Raw genomic sequence first — 17,382 nt, forward strand, 5'->3', positions numbered from 1 at the left:
CCCAGCACTCAGGAGGCTAAGGCAGAAAGATTGCTGAGAGTTTGAAGCCGGCCTGGACTACGAAGTGAATTCAAGTCCAGCCTGAACTACAAAGCAAGACCCTACCTGAAAAACAAAACAAAACAAAAAGGAACCCTTCTTCACTGTTGGCAGCAGTGTAGACTGGTGCAGCCACTGTGAAAATCGGTGTGGAGATTTCTCAAAAAAGTGAAACTAGATGTTTCATTTGAACCAGATATTCCTCTTCTTGATTTCTTCCCACAAGAATTAAAAGCATCATACCAGTGATATATGCACACCCATGTTTATAGCAGCAGAGTTTGTAACAGCTAAATCTTGGAAACAGCCCCAGTGCCTATCAACAGACAAATGGATAAAGAAGAAAGATAAACGTGAGTCATTTCTAGGTAAATGGGTGCACTTTGAGATCATACTCTTAAGTGAAATAAATCAGAACACGTGTAAATGTCACACTGTTTCTCTGCTGTGAGAAACCCAAACTGTAAATAAGGGCTAAGGTATATAATAGATATCATGAAATAGGAAGAAAATTTTCAAGTGGAAAGGGGAACTTGAGTAGAGAGAGGAAAAGAAAGAAAGAGACAAGAAAAAAAGGGAAAATAGAAACAGCTTTTGTACGTAGGGAGGGGAAGAGGCTTAAGGGGAGAGGGGGAATGGGAAAAAAGAGGACAGATACGTCATGTGCAGGTGCAAATTCTCTATGATGCATGTTACCATTATTATGCTTAAAGCACGCCAATCAATATTTTGCTATTAAAAAAAAGTAGAATAGATAAAACAGAAGAGGATCAAGCCTATCAAAAGAGAAACCCACCAAACCATAAACATTAACAAAAAGGGGGGAAGAAGATATCGAGCGCACAGGAAAAAAAAAAAGACAGTGAATATGTGTTTACTTAACAATAACCTTGTGTTTTTGTTGTTGTTGTTGTTGTTGTTGTTTTACATGTTTTGTGGTACTGGAGATGAACTGAAGGCCTTCACATTGAGCTACATCCCCAAACCTTTTTCATTTTTTATTTTGAGGCAGGGGCACACTAAGTCACTGAGTTGCCCAGGATAGGCTTGAACTTGCAATCCTCCTGCCTCAGTCTCCCAGACTGCTGAAATTACAGGCATGTACTACCATACCTAGCTAACAGTAACCGTGAATGTAAATGAATTAAACTGCCCAGTTAAAAGATATAAACGGACTGAATGTGTCAAAAAATAAACTAGACCCAACAATATAATATGCAACCTACAAGAAATCCACTTAATAAATAATTTAAAGAGCAAAATAAAGGTAGAGCCAGGCCTGGTGGTGCATGCCTGTAATCCCAGCACTTGGGAGGCTGAGGCAGCAGGATCGCTGCAAGTGTGAGTCCAGTCTAGGCTACATAGTGAGTTCAAGGCCAGCCTGAACTACATAGTAAGACTCTGTCTCAAAAAAGAAAAAAAATAGATAATAAGAAACAAGGATTAGATAAGGAATAGATAATTGGAAACAAGGAGTCAAATCTTTTGCAAATTGTGAAAGCTGCAAAAAGAGATTAAGAAGGTTGTTATATAATGACAAAGGAATGAATTCAACAAGAGGAAATAACAGTTGCAAATATATACGCACCCAAACTGGAGTACCTACTTCTAAAACAGACCTGGCTAGATCTGAAAAGAGAGATACCCTGTTACAGTCATGACTTTCCTCAGTGGATGGACGTCATCCAGACCGAAAAAAGAAAAAGAAACGTCAGCATTGACGAGGCGTGTCGAACCTGCAGCCCGCAGGCTCCCGGCGGCCCCAGACTGCCAGTCCGTAGTGTACTCCTGCATGACCGTGTGAGGACGGGATTTTTCCCAGTATTTCCAGAACTCCATTGTGTGGCGCCGGGGTGTACACTGTGTAGAGGACAACAAAATTCTGTGCAGGAGGAGGCACCGTGCGGTGCAACCTCCTCCTCCTGCCCTGACAAACACAATCGGTAGCATCAAAACTTAGGCAAGTGTGACACACCCGCAGGCAGTCGCTGATATTCCACCTTCCCGCGTGTGGGTTTGACCTGAAGACGGGCATTTATTCTTATTAAGCACATGCTTCTTTTTTTTTTTTTCTTTTTATTGAGTTTATTGGTACAACCTAGGTATACAATACAATTACATTCATCATTGGGATTCTGTAGCTTTACATAATAGCTCTTGATTCTCATTTTTTCCCCTTGTCCCTTCCCTCCCTTCACCCCCTCCTCCCCTCCCCATGTTTCAAAGTTGCAGTTTTAAACCCAACACATAGTAATGTAGTATAAACATGACTCGTGTACATTCAAGCCAGTACCATTTTAGGGGATGTGTCAAGGATCTTATGTGCTTATGTACATAAGACCAAGAAGTCTTGAGCAAGACAAAGGAAATCAAAAGCCAAGAATTACAGACAGAAAATAGTCAAATGGCCTATGGAAATTATAGTAGAAGCTTTATAGTGACACATGCCTATATACTTGGGAGGCTGAGGCAAGAGGATTGCAAGTACCATGCCAGCCTGGGCAACTTAGCAAGACGCTATCTCAAAATAAAATAAGGGCTGAGTGTGTAGCTCAGTGGTAGAGCACTTGCTTAAAATAATAATTAATAATAATAAAAATAGTATTAGTAGTAGTAGATATTCTATAAATGTCATAGAAATAAACATTCAGATATTATTGACAGCACTTGGGAGGCTGAGGCAGGAGGATCACCATGAGTTTGCAGCCAGCCTGGACTACATAGTGAGTTCGGTGCCATCCAGAACAATACTGTAAGACCCTGTCTCAAAAACACAAAAACAGGGTCGGGGATTTAGCTCAGTGGTTCTGCCGCTTGCACGGTCCCAAGCTTGATCCCCGGTACCAAAACAAATGAACAAACAGAAACAAATATTATTGAGTATGCAAATAAGATTTAAAATAAATTCATTCTGCATATATGACTTGTAATTTAACACTTTTTGTCTTCTAGCACTTTTATCTATTCTTAATTTTTTTTTCTTTTTAAGCTACTTCCACAGAAAATTCCAGGGTATCAGTGCAGAAGTGCTGTGGAATCCAAAAGCTATGGGCTATGGAAAAAGAAGATTTAAACCAGATATGTGCTTGACTCCAAGCTCAAGCACGGCTGCCTTTGCTAACGCTGCCCGAATTGCAATTACAAGTGAAAAGGATTTGTTTAAATTTCTTGAAGAGCTCAAAAGTAAGAGCTGTTTGTTTGCTTTCCACTGCTTGAAAAGCTTTTTAATTTTTTTGTGAGTGTATGTTTGCAGCACGTTTGTTTTGGAGGACTGATGCGTACGGATATAGCACGTCTTGATAACCATTTTTTCCCTTTACTCACACCTTCTTCCTCCCTCGTATCCATTTCCATCTCCTACAAGTCTACCTGCTTGTCTCCTATCATCTCCCCTTCTTTGAACTCTTTCATCCATTTATGTCTTAGGCTTCTTGTTTAAGAAGCCATGTAATATTTAATTTTCTGTATCTGACTTCACTTAACACGAGAGTATCAAATTCCACTCATTTTCCTGCAAATGCCATGACTTCATTCTTTTTTGTGGCTGAATAGTATTTCATTGTGTATATGAAATGTGATGGAAATATACAGTAAATGTTTACATTTTAAAATTGTATGACAATTACGCACTGCCACTAACCCCCCTCATAATATTCCCCCTAGCTTCAAGCACACTTATTTTATCATTCTTGCAACTTTCTGAAACAGTTCTAGAAGTCCTCTTTCATGACTGCCTTTACAAGATGTGATCAAAAAATACTGTGACAGCCGGGCATGGTGGTGCGCACCTGTAATCCCAGCACTCGAGAGGCTGAGGCAGGAGGATCACTGAGTTCAAGACCAGCCTGGGCTACATAGTGAGTTCCAGGTCAGACTCAACTACATAGTGAGACCCTGTCTCAAAGAAACAAAAACAAAAACTCTGAATGGCTAACACAAAGGCAAGACCGACACAGAGAGTCTTTGTCCACCTTATTTACAATCTGGCATCATCCAACTTCAGGCTCTTCCCCAAAGTCAAAATGACCATGGAAAGTAAATGTTTTGGATCAATTCAGGACATTGAAGCAGCCACAACAGGGCAACTGAAGACATTCACAAAACAGTATTTCCACAGATGCTTCAGAAAGTGGCAAGGAGGGTGGGATGAGTTTGTTCAAAGCAAGAGGGACAGGGCCGGGGATGTAGCTCAGTGGTCCTGGCTGCTGCCTTGCAAGCGCAAGGGCCTGAGTTCAATCCCCGGTACTGAAAAAAAAAATTAAGGTTCAAAGCAAAAGGGAGTATTTTAAGGGAGATCAATGGCAATGTCTTTTACTATAATAATTTTTTTTTTAGACAGGGTCTCACCATGCAGTTCAGGCCGGCCTTGAACTCATTATGTAGCCCAAACTGTCCTGGAACTCCCAGTCAGCCTCCCGGGTATTAGGATTACAGGTTTATGCCACCACGCCCAACAGGCGTTATTGATTTTTAAAAACTGTTCATTTTCAGTTTCACTGGCTTCTGCTCTGATCTTAATGGCTTACTGCTTTGCGTATGTTTTTTATTTAAGCATTCACCACATCTTTTCAATCACACCTCATATATACCAAGTTTTCTTTATCAGTTTTTCTGTTCATAGGCACTTTCTAGAGTGTAGCTGTTGTGAATTGTACAGCTATAAACATGGTAGGCATGAACTATATCACTGAACTATGTCCTTAACTCTCAGAAACACACCCGGGTGGGATGTGGCTGAATCAAGTAGAATTTCTAGTTTTAGTCTTTTGAGGAATCGCAGTACTGATTTCCATAGGAGCCGTACTAGTTTACCTTCCTCCCAGCAGTGTAGAAATGTTCCTTTTCCCCCCCATACTCTCCAACATTTGTTGTTTTGTGTGTTCTTGGAAGCCACTCTGACTGTGGGTAGAACAGAATCACAGAGTTGCTTTGACCTGTGTTTCCCTGATGGCTAAAGATGCTGAAGCCACTGGTACTTCTTCTTTTGAGAGGTGTCCTTTCAGTTCCTTTGCCTATTTTTTTTTAATTGGGTCATTTGTCTTTTGGTGATTGATTTTTTGAGTCCTTTATATATTCTAAATATTAGCCCTCTGTCAGAGTAACTCATTTTTTTCCCGTTCTATAGGTTGTCTCTTCACTCTGTTGTTTCCTTTGCTGTATAGAAGCTTTTCTTATTTATTTATTTTTTGAGACAGGGTCTTGCTATATGTAGTTCAGGCTGGCCTACATGGCCATGGCTGGCCTTGAATTTACAGTGATCCTCCTGCCTCAGCCTCTCAAGTGCTGGGATTACAGGTATGTGCCACAATGCCTGGCTGTACAAAAGCTTTTTAGTTTTTGTTGTTGTTGTTGTTGTTGTTGTTCTTTTTTTGAGACAGGGTCTCACTATATGAGACTGACCTGGAACTCACTATGTAGCCCAGGCTGGTCTCAAACTCCCAGCGATCCTCCTGCCTCACCCTCCCGAGTGCTGGGATTACAGGCGTGCACCACCACACCGGCTACAAAAGCTTTTTAATTTGATTAATACTATTCATTGGTTCTTGGTGTTATTTTCCTTATCAGAATTCTATTTAAGAAGTCCTTGCCCGTACCTGTGGCTTCAAGTGTTTTCCCTAAGTTATCTTCCAGTAGTTTCAGTGTTCTTGGTTTGGGGGAAGTCTTTGTTTTGTTTGTTTTTGTGGTGCTGGGGACTGAACGGAGGGTCCTTACAATGAGCTATATCCCCAGCCCTTTTTTTTGTTTTTTATTTTTGAGACAGTGTCTCACCAAGTTGCTAAGTTACCCAGTCTGGGCTCAACAGCAATACTGAGATTACAGGTATGTGGCCCCACACCAGCTCAATGTTCTTGTTTTTGCATCTAAGTATTTGATCCATTTTTATTTGACTTTACAGGGTGAGATATAAGAATCTAGTTGTAAACCTTCTGCATGTGTATAACCAGTTTTCCCAACATGTTTCTAAAGAGGTCATCTTTTCCCCAATGCATCTTTTTGGTCCTTGTTACGGCTGTGTCTAGATGTCTCCCCAAAGCCTTGTGTAGTCATAGATGGGACTTTTCAGAGATGGCTGGATCTACAGTGTGTGATGCTGGGGTTGAGTGTGTGATTACTAAATTAGTCTGCATAGTTGGGCATAGGCCCTCCTTGGTGTGAGTGCTGCCTGCCCTAAGGGAGGGTAGCCTGGATAGACACAAGGGACAGAAGGAGGACTGCTGCTGTCCCTTGCTACTCCTTTACTACTTTGCTGTCTTCTGGCCACCACACACTGTTTCTCCTATGTGTTGCCCCCTGCCATGCCACCTTGCCTTGCAGCCAACTAACTCTAAATTGAAACCTCTAGAAACTGTGAGTATTTGGTATCGAGTATTTTGTCTCAGCAATGAGAAAAAGTAACTAAGACAGCCTCTTTGTCAAAAATCAAATGATTAAAGGTATAGGGGGTTGTTTCTGTGTTTTCTACTCTATTCCATTGGTCTATAGTGGACCCTCAAGTTACAACCTGCCTGACATACAGACAACTTGAGTGGCGACTGAAATTTTAGTGTTAACTTAGGACCAAAGTGTTGAGTTCCTATGCGAATGCCAGTCATTCGTGCTTCCAGATGGTCTCAGATACAGATTTAACCATTAAACACTTCTAGAAGGAACAATACAGCATCCTTTCTTGTGTGAGGTTAACTGACAAATCCTGGGCCAATGTCTCTAAGGACACTGAGGTCTGTCTGGAGAGAGTGTGGCCTAAAATCATACAGGAGAGAGACTGAAGGCTGTGCAGAGCAGCCAACTTGAGTTACAACCAGCCTTTGCAAATGAATTGAATTACTCAGTCAAGGATCCACTGTATCTATCTATTTTTGTATGAATACCACGTTGGATTTGGGGTTTGGGTTTTAGATTTTATTTTTTAATCCAGAATTGTGATGTCTCCCACTGTGCTTTTTCTGCTCTGGATTTCTTTGGCTATTCTAGGTCTCTTCTGGTGCCATATAAATATTAGGATTATTGTTTTATGTCGCTCAATGAACAATATTGTAGGTATTTTAATAGAGATTGCATGAAATCTTACCTCCTCTTTAATCTCCTCTTTAATCTTTCATCGCAGGGACCCTTCGCCTCCTCAGCTAGGTTAAAGGATTTATTTGTATGACTCCTCAGAAGTAAATACTTGAGTCCAGAGTAACTATTCTCTGTCATACAGATAGCATTTGAAAGCGAAGACACCCTTGTCCCGGGTCCTTAGACTCGAACTAGGGTGAAACCCAGAGTCTGCAGGTGGATGTGGAAAGGGAAGAGGGGAGTGAAGGAGAGGGGCACGGCCACTGAGATGCATAGATAAAGAGAAAAATAGGCACCACGAGTTCATCTTTCATGAGAGTTTCATTGTTTGTGAACTATTTTTGTTTTTTAACTTTCTAGGGTATAATGACCCTTCAGACAGCCCATACTCAAAAATACCCATCTTTCCGTTGTTTCCTAACGTGGATGGGATGGTGATGGGAAAACCTTTCAAAGACATACAGAAATTAGAAATGCTAAGGAGAAAAGAGCCTCTGGATTTCTTTGAGGACTACTTTTTCCATAAAAGAGACTGGAAAGCACAGGTGAGATTTTTAGATTATGTCACATTAACGTTTAATATTTGGGTTTTTAAAGTACCACCTCAAGAGAACTCATCCTATGTCAAACAAGCTTCTGTATCCACGTTCCTAAACTAAGCCCAGCTGTAAATATTTCATTTCATTTCAACAGACAAACTTACTGAAAACGACAATCCTAGGTTTGGGGTTAAGCAATATAAAAATAACAGTAAAAGAGCATGGGTCTACCTTCATTGCTCCCCATTAACTCAGGAACCCAGGGACCAGAAGCTGCAGTTTGGGCTTTCTCAACCAGCTTAAGATTATGGTTGGGCCAGACATTACAGGGTGGGAAGGCAAGGTCCATATCAACAAAGTGGTGCAGTGATGAACTGGCCATCTTATCCTTGACTAGAACCCTACTTAAGATCCTAGCTGTACCTCCTAGCCTGGCTTTGCTTTGTTGCCTCTAATCCATTTGCCCCTATGTGTGTGTGTGTGTGTGTGTGTGTGTATATATATATATATATATATATATATACATTTTTTTTTAAACAGGGCCTCACTATGTAGTTGAGACTGACCTGGAACTCACTATGTAGCCCAGGCTGGTTTCGAACTCACGGCAATCCTCCTGCCTTAGCCTCCCGAGTGCTGGGATTACAGGCATGCGCCACCATGCCTGGCTATTGCCCCTATATATTTTTGTTATCATGAGTTCTAAAGTCTCAGACGAGTATGCCCAAACTGCTAGATATGCTCTCAGGAAGTTCTGGCCTTACCTCAGGTTTGTTATAGTGCAACAGAACTGAGATTAATATGGAGATTAATGAGGTTATGAGATTAATGAGAGCTGAGATTAATACAGAGACAGCCCACCCTGTGGGGCATCTCTGAGTTCCAGAGGTCCATCTGTGGCTCACATCATTATGAAATCCCCAGAAGGCACCTCCAGGCATAAGATATAAGGGTTCCAGAGAGGGGTATTGCTGTCACAAGTGACCTCAAGGTCACATTTTATTTTTATCTCTCCAAATGAAGTTATAAGTGAACATTTATCCTCCTTGAAATTTATTTCTGAAAATTGAGCCACTCCCCACTGACATGATGCTTATCTATATGCTATTAATCACTATCCAGAATAATACAAAGTTCATATATACAAGGACTTTATTTCTTTCACTAAGTAACTTCCATCACCTAAAATAGATTCTGACCCATAGAAAACTCAATATTTTGGTTTGGCTTGGTTTGTTTTGGTTCAGTGCTGGGGCTAAAACCCAGGGCTTATTAGCATATGGTAACAACTCTACCACTGACTTACTTATGCCTTCAATCTCTTTGGGTGGAAGAAAATTGTAATGCAAATTTTTGGTTGGTTTTTTTTTTGTTGTTGTTGGTTTTTGAGACAGGGTCTCACTATGTAGTTGAGACTGACCTGGAACTCACTGTGTAACCCAGGCTGGTCTCGAACTCACAGCGATCCTCCTGCCTCAGCCTCCCAAGTGCTGGGATTACAGGCATGCGCCCCCATGCCCAGCTCTGCAAATATTTTATTAAGAATATACTATATACTAGCTCTGTAAATGGTCCTTTGGCATCTACTTTTCCCTCCTTTGCTCTATTCTCAACAAAGAAGCCAAAGTGGCCATTAAAATCAGCCCAAAATCCTCCAGTAGATTTTCATATTACTCAGAAAAAAAAAAAAACAACACAGTCTTCGTAATAATTACAAGGTCCTACACAATCTAAACCCGAGCCTTCCAATTAATGGCAGCTGGTAATGGTTGTTTAGATTTAAATTAAGTAAACTTATAAATATAGTTTGTCAGTCACGATCCACATTTCAAGCGCTCAATTGCCATGTGTGGCAGGTGGCTACTTTATCAAATGGCACAAAAATAAAGAAACCTCACTGGGGGCCCAGGGATTTAGCTCAGTGGCACCATGCCTTCCTCACAAGCACAAGGTCCTGAGTTCGATCTCCAGCCCTGGGAGGGGGGACATCTCACTGTGGAAAGCTCTGCGGGGCATCGATGATCTGGACCCCCATTGTGTGTCGATCTTTTCTTCTACTGCCCGCCTCCAGCACACTGCATTTCACCCACAGAGCCTCTTTACTGTTCCTCTGACATCTCCAACACACTCTCATCCTCATACCCTGGCTTTGTTATTCCTCTACCCATGCTGTGTCCAGATATCTGCGTAGTTCTCTTGTCATCTCTTTCAGGTTTTGACTGGAATGTCATTTCAGTAGGCGCCTCTCCAACAACCCTATTAAAATCACAGTTCCTACATTGTCAGTGTGTTACATGCCACCAAACTGAACACTTCAAATGGATAATTTTTTGCTTGTTTGCTTTGGTTTTAGGGGGTTGGTTTTGGGTTTTGTTTTGTTGCTGTTGTTGCTGTTTGGTTTGGGGGGGATTGGAGGGTTTTGGTTTTTTGTTTCTTGGGTTTGTAGTACTGAGGATTGAACCCAGGACCTTTACACTGAACTATAACCCCAGTGCAGCTTTTTTTTTATTTTCTATTTTGAGGCAGGGACTAGCTAAGTCATTAAATTGTCCTGGCTGGGCTCAAACCTGCAATTCTTCTGCCTCAGCCTTCCAGAGTGCTGGTATTACAGACTTGCAACACCATGCCTCACTCAAATAACTAATTTTGTTTGGTTTGGTTTGGTTTCCTTTTGGTTTGGGTGTTGGTTTTGGTTTTGGTTTTTTGAGACAGGGTCTTGCTATGTAGTCCAGGCTGGCCTTGAACTTACTATTTAGTCCAACAGGCTGGCCTTGAACTGGTTGCAATCCTCCTGCCTCAGCCTCCTGAGTGTGCCACCACACTCAACACCAATGGCTAATTTTATGTTACATAAATTTTCACCTCAGTAAATTATTTGTAAAATATATATTTAAATAAAGTCACAGTCTTTAATACCCTATCTCCTTCACTGACTTGTTCCATAACATTCATAACTAATATGTTACATATAATATACTACCTATATCTATTATACTATATGTATACACTTGTACATATCTATGTCTAAGCATACCATATCCATTATCCATTATATGTACACTTATAAATATTATATATCCCTAATATAAAGGTCTAAGATATATATATTTATATTTATGACTGTATCTAAATATATAGTATTAAATATAAGATATATTTGTTTACGATTATATAATACATAATAGTATCTTAGGTATGATATATATTTACATTTACATTTACATTTATCTATATCTTAGATATAGATACATAGATATTATGTATATAAATGTTTAACATTGTGAGATCTGCTATACTACACAGTATAATATAACTAATCTAATATACCATATCTAATCTCATATAAATTGTAAGTATATAAGTAATATAAATATAAATTTTAATTATAACTAAATGGAACTTTCAAGTTTCAGAATAAAAGTAATGGAGTAACATGAACCACGCTCCCACCCAACTATTCACTCCCAGTGCCTCACTCCACACACAAACTCACTATGAGCGTGTAAAATACTATAGGAAATAAAATGACAAACATTAAACAGTGCATTCAGGGAAAGGGAAAGGATCCAAAATAATGAAGATTATATACATATAGAATTCACCAAAAAATCTGTAAATGTTATATATTTACAAACAATGTATCAGTCACAAAGATGCAATCAAGCCAGCCACGGTGGGGACCTGAGACAGAAAGATCTCAGGTTCAAGCACACCCTAGCCAATTAGTGACTTAGTGAAACTCTGTCTTGAACTAAAAATAAAAAAGAACTGTGGAATAGCTCAGTGTGAAGACCCCTGGGTTTATTCCCTGGTGCCATCGCTAAAACAGACCAAAAAAAAAGAAAAGAAAAGACTCCAAGAAGGAGTAAGAAAAGAATACAATACAAGCAGAGACTTGAGCTGTAGAAATCAGGAAAAACTCTCAAGGAAAAGCCAGGCATGATAGTGCACATCTGTATTCCCTCCTGTTCAGGAAGCTGAGGCAGAAGGATAGAAAGTTTAAGCCCAGCCTGGGCAACTTAGCAAGACCTGTCTCAAAATAAACAGTAAAAACAACTGGGAAGTAAGTAGCTCAGTAGTAGAATGCTCCTGGATCCAGTCCCCAATACTGCAAGAAAAAAAAAAAAAAGGCCAAGCATAGCAGTGCACACATGTAATCCCCACACACTAGGAAGCAGGAAGATTGTAAATCCCCAGCCTGGGGCAACTTAGTGACTTAGCAAGACCCAGGCACAAAATTAAAAGAAAAAGGCTGGGATATAGCTCAGTGTGAAGGCCTTGGGTTCAAGCCCCAGTACTGCAAAAAATGAAAAGGGGGTGAGGTAGGAGAGAGAGATGAAGAGGGAAAGCTAAAGAAGAGATAAGAGAAGAGAGAGGAGGAAAAGAGGGACGGAAGAAGGGTGAGGAGGAGGAAGGGTAAAGAGAAAGAAGAAAGAAAGAAAAAAGGGAAAAAGAGAGAAGGAGGAAGGAAGGGAATGAAAGGGTGGGAAAATCATAAGGTGGGAACAACAGTTAGGAGAATTCACATTAGATAGCTTTAAAGAAGCAGGAACATCAGGGTGTGATGACACACGCCTGTAATCCTATCATTTAAGGGGGCTGAGGCAGGAAGGGAGCAAATTTGAGGCCAGCCTGGATTACATACTGAGAATTGAGACTTAGACTCAAAAAAACAAAACCAAAATAATTTAAAAATAAAGAGAGAAGATCATTAGCTCAGGGAGTTTGAATGTCTGGCTTTCTTTTTTTTTTTTTTGGTATCGGGGATTGAACTCAGTGTCCTTGTGCTTGTGAGGCAGGCAGCAGAACCACTGAGCTAAATCCCCAGCCCAAATATCTGGCTTTGTAGCTGCCATAAAGAGCACTATAAGAATATTAACAGCAAATGAAGAAAAGAAATATCAAGCAGTACTGAAGGCCTGGGTGAGATTACATAATATACACTTTCAAAGAAAAAATCAGTATATTTATGTGATTTCCACCAACATTATTCAGCAGCCTGGGAAATGGAAAACAGACACTGGTTTCCCATGAGAAGCTTAGAAATAATACGTACTCCATGAGGCGACCTTCCTTTTCAGTGCTCCGTGAAAGCTTGTAAAGCTTGGGTCAGATAGAACTGACTCCTCTCCGTCCTCCCTTCCCACTTAAAGCCATCTGGTCTGTATTTCTCTCGCCAGTAGGCTTCATCATTGTTAAGGAGGACTTACTAAATGCTCTATGCCCATGGCCCTATACTAAGTTCCCCAACTAAAGTCATTTATGATTTAGCAACAACTTTACCAATCATATACAAATCCCCTCATAATAAAACATGTTTGACTTTGTCGTTGCTGTATAACTTAAACTAAAATGTATTGCTAACCTTCTTTTTAAAATATCTGTCAAGGCGGCAAATACAAAGCCTATCAACCCTCCCTTGAGCTATTCAGATGACATCCTCATCCTTGACCAAATACTCAAGAAAAAGCAGGCTTGGACGGTGGCCGATGCAGCTGCTATTAAACAGCACGTGAGTACTTGTTGAAAGCCTTCCCAGACAGCACTGACAGAAGTATTTTCTACTTCGGTATTTGTCCCTAAAACCAAGAAAGTTTTTATCTGACCCATGTTTTGTAAAATGGGACAAAATAGCTTCTCATTTACATCCATTGTCATAACATTCTTGCCCTATAATTAAATGTATTCAAATGTTAACTGCTATTATTCACCCATGGAGCTAACCCTAGCATCCTTTCTGGGATAGTCATCTGTTTCCTTATGAAAATCACTAATTCAGGGACTAAACCCACAGTCATAGTGAATGGTGTACTCAGGAAATCATGATGAATGAAAGTATCATTATCACAGCAGCTAAAAGAGAGTATTAATAATAGCTTAAAAGGTGTCTCCTCGGTGCCAGGCACTGCCCTCTGCAAAAAAAAAAAAAAAAAAAGGCTACAGAAACTGATGCATTTAATCATCACAACAGCCCTTTGAGAACAGCCACTCTTACCATTCCTTGTCACTTTACAAACATGGCGTGCGTAGAAAGTATAAGTGCCTTGGCGGCTGGTAAGTGTGGGATCGAGGACTATGCGTGGGCAGAGTTGCTTTAGAATGCACACTTTTAACCACAACTCTAAACTTCCTGTCTACTTCTGTGCCTTGACTTCTTAGCAGCTTTTGTACTCCACAGAGGAAAAACCCAAATGCATTTACTTCATGCCTCCTGTCCTCTGCATTTCACACCAGTGACCAAGCTGTCTTCACTCTACTTCCTTGGCCTTCCACGCTGCCTTTCCTATTCTCCTTCGAGTTCTGCGTCCTTTCCTCATTCTTGAACCCTTTACATATTGATGTTTCCCAGTTTTCTAGTCTCGTGCTGCTCCTCCTCTCTGTATACACCCATCTGCTCATCTGTTCAGTAAGTGCCGAGACTAGGCGCTATCACACAGAGAAAAACACAGATCCTACCCTCGGTACGTTTGGAGTGAGGATGGAAGTCGTAGAGACGGAAATGGACGGTAGGAATGCACGGGGTAAATGAAACTACGAGTGTTCATAGTGCACACCTTGGAACACGAAGGAGTGTTCTCCCGACTCGTGTCCGATCATGGCACATGTGCACACAAGGATAAATAAAGGCTGTGTGTAGCCAGAATCCTCCAGCGATGGGGCACCAGTTACCCGAACAGCTGCGAAGCTTGAGAAAATCAAAGAGTTTGGCATCCCTGTAACCCATTCACAGCAGCATGTTGGAGATCTCCCTAGTAGGCCAAGGAACGGGTTGGGTATTCTCTGTGCTATGTCAGCCTACCCTTCCTGTTTCAGATGCCACCTACGTACTGATGTAACTCATAACTGTCCCCAGCCTAGACTTCTTTCCTGTACTTCTGTATCTTAGTTGCTGATACCGCCAGCTACTCAATCTCAGAAGCGAGAGAATCAGGAGCCATCCTTCTTCCTTATTCTTTACATCCACCAATGACCAGATCTAGCCCTTCTCATTGTAGGACGCTTTTCAAATCTGTCTCCCTTCACTGCATCCCTATTTCTTCCGCCTTAGGTGAGGCTCCAAAGGTAATGCCTGAGCAATAGCCTCCAACCCACTCTTCTTCAGCTCTGTAGCTGCTCCCCCCAGCCATTCCCCACAAAGCTGCTCTTGATCTAACATGCAGACCTAGCCTGTTACTGTCCTGCTTCAAAGTAGCCTTGGCAGGACTTTCAAATGTTCTGCTACTGCGGCCAACTGCAGAGATTCTCATTTCCTCGGAAACAGTGGTTCACTACAGCGTGATTTGCATGAGGAAAGGCACCCCTCCATCACATGGAGGTCACTGATTTGCAAATCGTGGGCCTGCCTCTCCTCTATCATTACTCCTTGCCTCCCACTTTAAATGTGACGCTCCAGCAATACTAAAACTAAATACTAAAAATGCCCTCACCCCGTGATGTTTATTTAACTTTCAGCCTTTGTTTACACTATCTGCTGGCAAGAACTTAGCTCAGAATCTTCTCCCTACCTAGGTTGAGTAGGGTACCCATTAAATATCCTACCGCTATCCAACACTTCTCCAATTGTAGTCCATTTACTTTTAATAAGTTTATAAAATTTATGATCTCATTATTCTTTTTTGGGGGGGGATCAGAGATCGAACTCAGGACCTTGCGCTTGCCAGGCAGGTGCAGCGCCACTGAGCTAAATCTCATTATTCTTAAGTAACATATTGTATTTTTTTTTCCTTAAATTATTTTATCAGTACATTTCAGGTGTACAGTACATTTACATTTATCATTGGGAACTTGTACCTTTACATGATGTATCTTGGTTTTCTTATTTTTTCCCCATTCCCCTGCCCTCCCTTCAACTCCTCCACCCAAGCAACACATTTCAATTGTCCATCAACTCCTACCCCACATGTCCTCAGGAAGTCTTATCAAATGTGTAAACGCACTGAAATTTTTTTTTTTTTGGTACCAGGGGTCGAACTCTGGACCCTGTGCTTATGAGGCAGGCGGTGGCACCACGGAGCTAAATCCCTGGCCCTCGCTGATCTTTAAATACATTATCCTTGAGCTATCAATAGTTGTAGTCCACAAATCAAGAAACTAGATGTGAGGGAAATATGTGTAATAAAAAAATATTACAGTAAAAGACAAACTGACATTAGTCACCCTCAAAACACTTTCCCTCACTTTTTCATAATTTTTATTTTTTATTAGTACATGTTTACAGTACATAATGATTCCATTCTTTGTAGGGTGTTGGTACATGTATATAACACATCTCAATTATTTTTCTTCTCCCCCCCCCGTCCCCTCCACCCCATTTTTGTTTTATTTTGTTTAGTTTGGGGTTTTGTGGGGGGGTGGTTACCAGCATCAGATTCATTTAATTATTTTATAATCCTTATCAAATTAATTATCATTGGGCCGGGGATTTGGCTCAGTGGTTCTGCTGCCTGTCTTGCAAGCACAAGGGCCCGAGTTTGATCCCCGGTACCAAAAAATAATAATAATAATAACTATCATAAACACAGACTAACAAGTCAAAAACATATAAAAAGCATGTAAGACAATTATAGTAAATCAAGGTACACTTTTAGACACATTGGCCATGCTGGATTAGAATAACCTTTTTTCCCCCTCTATATTTTTTCCTATTGTCTGTTTTTTTACTTTGCTCTTTATTTATATGTTGAATGTCCCTATAAGAGAACCTATGCAATATTTATGCTTACATGCCTGATTTACTTCACTTACTATTATGGGCTCAAAGTGCACCCATTTTCCTATAAATGACTCAAGTTGGCTCTTCTTCGTGGCACAGTAGTACCCCATTGTGTATAAACACCACATTTTCTTCATTCATCTGTGGATAGGCACACAGGCCATTTCCAAGATTTAGCCTTAAACTTGGGTACGCACGTATCTCTGTAATAGGATGTCTTTAACTCTTTCGAGAAGATACCTAGAAGGGGAATAGCTGGGTCAAGTGGAATTTCCATTTTAGTGTTTTGAGGAATCTCCATACTGATTTCCTTAGTAGTTGTACCAGTTTACAAACCCTCCAAGGATGAAGAAGGGTAACTTCAGTCTCAACTACATACTGAGACCCTGTCTCAAAAAACCAAAAAAAAAAAATTTACCTATTTTGTTTTCCAGAGATTGTTTCATTTTAATATTTAGCTCTCTGATTCATGTTGACTGTAGTTTAACACATTTCCACTGGCCTGCGCCACCAGTGCTACATGCATTATTGTCCTGGTGAGAGTTTTGTACCACCCAAAGGGACTGTCCCGGGCCACTTCATGGAACAGTTGTGCATGTACCATGGGTGGCTTAACCGGGCAGGAACATAACACATTCAAATCAGAGCTGCCCTTCAGTGAGGCATATGAATTATGGCCACTTCATGAGTGTATTAATAGATAATGAGAGATATGGGTCTAGGTTCAATCTTTGGCATATGGTTAGCCAGTTTTCCCAGCACCTTTTTTTTTTTTAAGACAGGGTCTCACTATGTAGCTGAGACTGACCTGGAACTCACTATGTAGCCCAGGCTGGTCTCAAACTCACAGTGATCCTCCTGCCTCAGCCTCCCGAGTGCTGAGATTATGGGCATGCGCCACCACGCCCAGCTCCAGCACTATTTTTTTTTAATGAGTTTATTGGTACAATCTAGGTATACAATACAGTTACATTCATTATTGGGATCTTGTACCTGTACATGACAGGTCTTGATACTCATTTTTTCCCCTTG

At 40.8% G+C, this 17,382-nt stretch overlaps 1 protein-coding gene across 1 annotated transcript in view; it reads left to right on the forward strand.

The window, feature by feature from the left end:
- Efcab3 (EF-hand calcium binding domain 3) overlaps nt 1–17,382 on the forward strand; it is a 215,970-nt gene that overhangs the window by 180,739 nt on the left and 17,849 nt on the right. The window contains 3 exon segments of the mRNA XM_019209488.2: nt 3,029–3,222; nt 7,459–7,643; nt 13,027–13,149. Of these exon segments, the coding sequence (XP_019065033.1) occupies nt 3,029–3,222; nt 7,459–7,643; nt 13,027–13,149 (502 nt within the window).

This window comes from Fukomys damarensis, unplaced genomic scaffold (genome assembly GCF_012274545.1).
Source record: "Fukomys damarensis isolate Sample0158 unplaced genomic scaffold, DMR_v1.0_HiC HiC_scaffold_23, whole genome shotgun sequence".
Classification (NCBI taxonomy): Eukaryota; Metazoa; Chordata; class Mammalia; order Rodentia; family Bathyergidae; genus Fukomys; species Fukomys damarensis.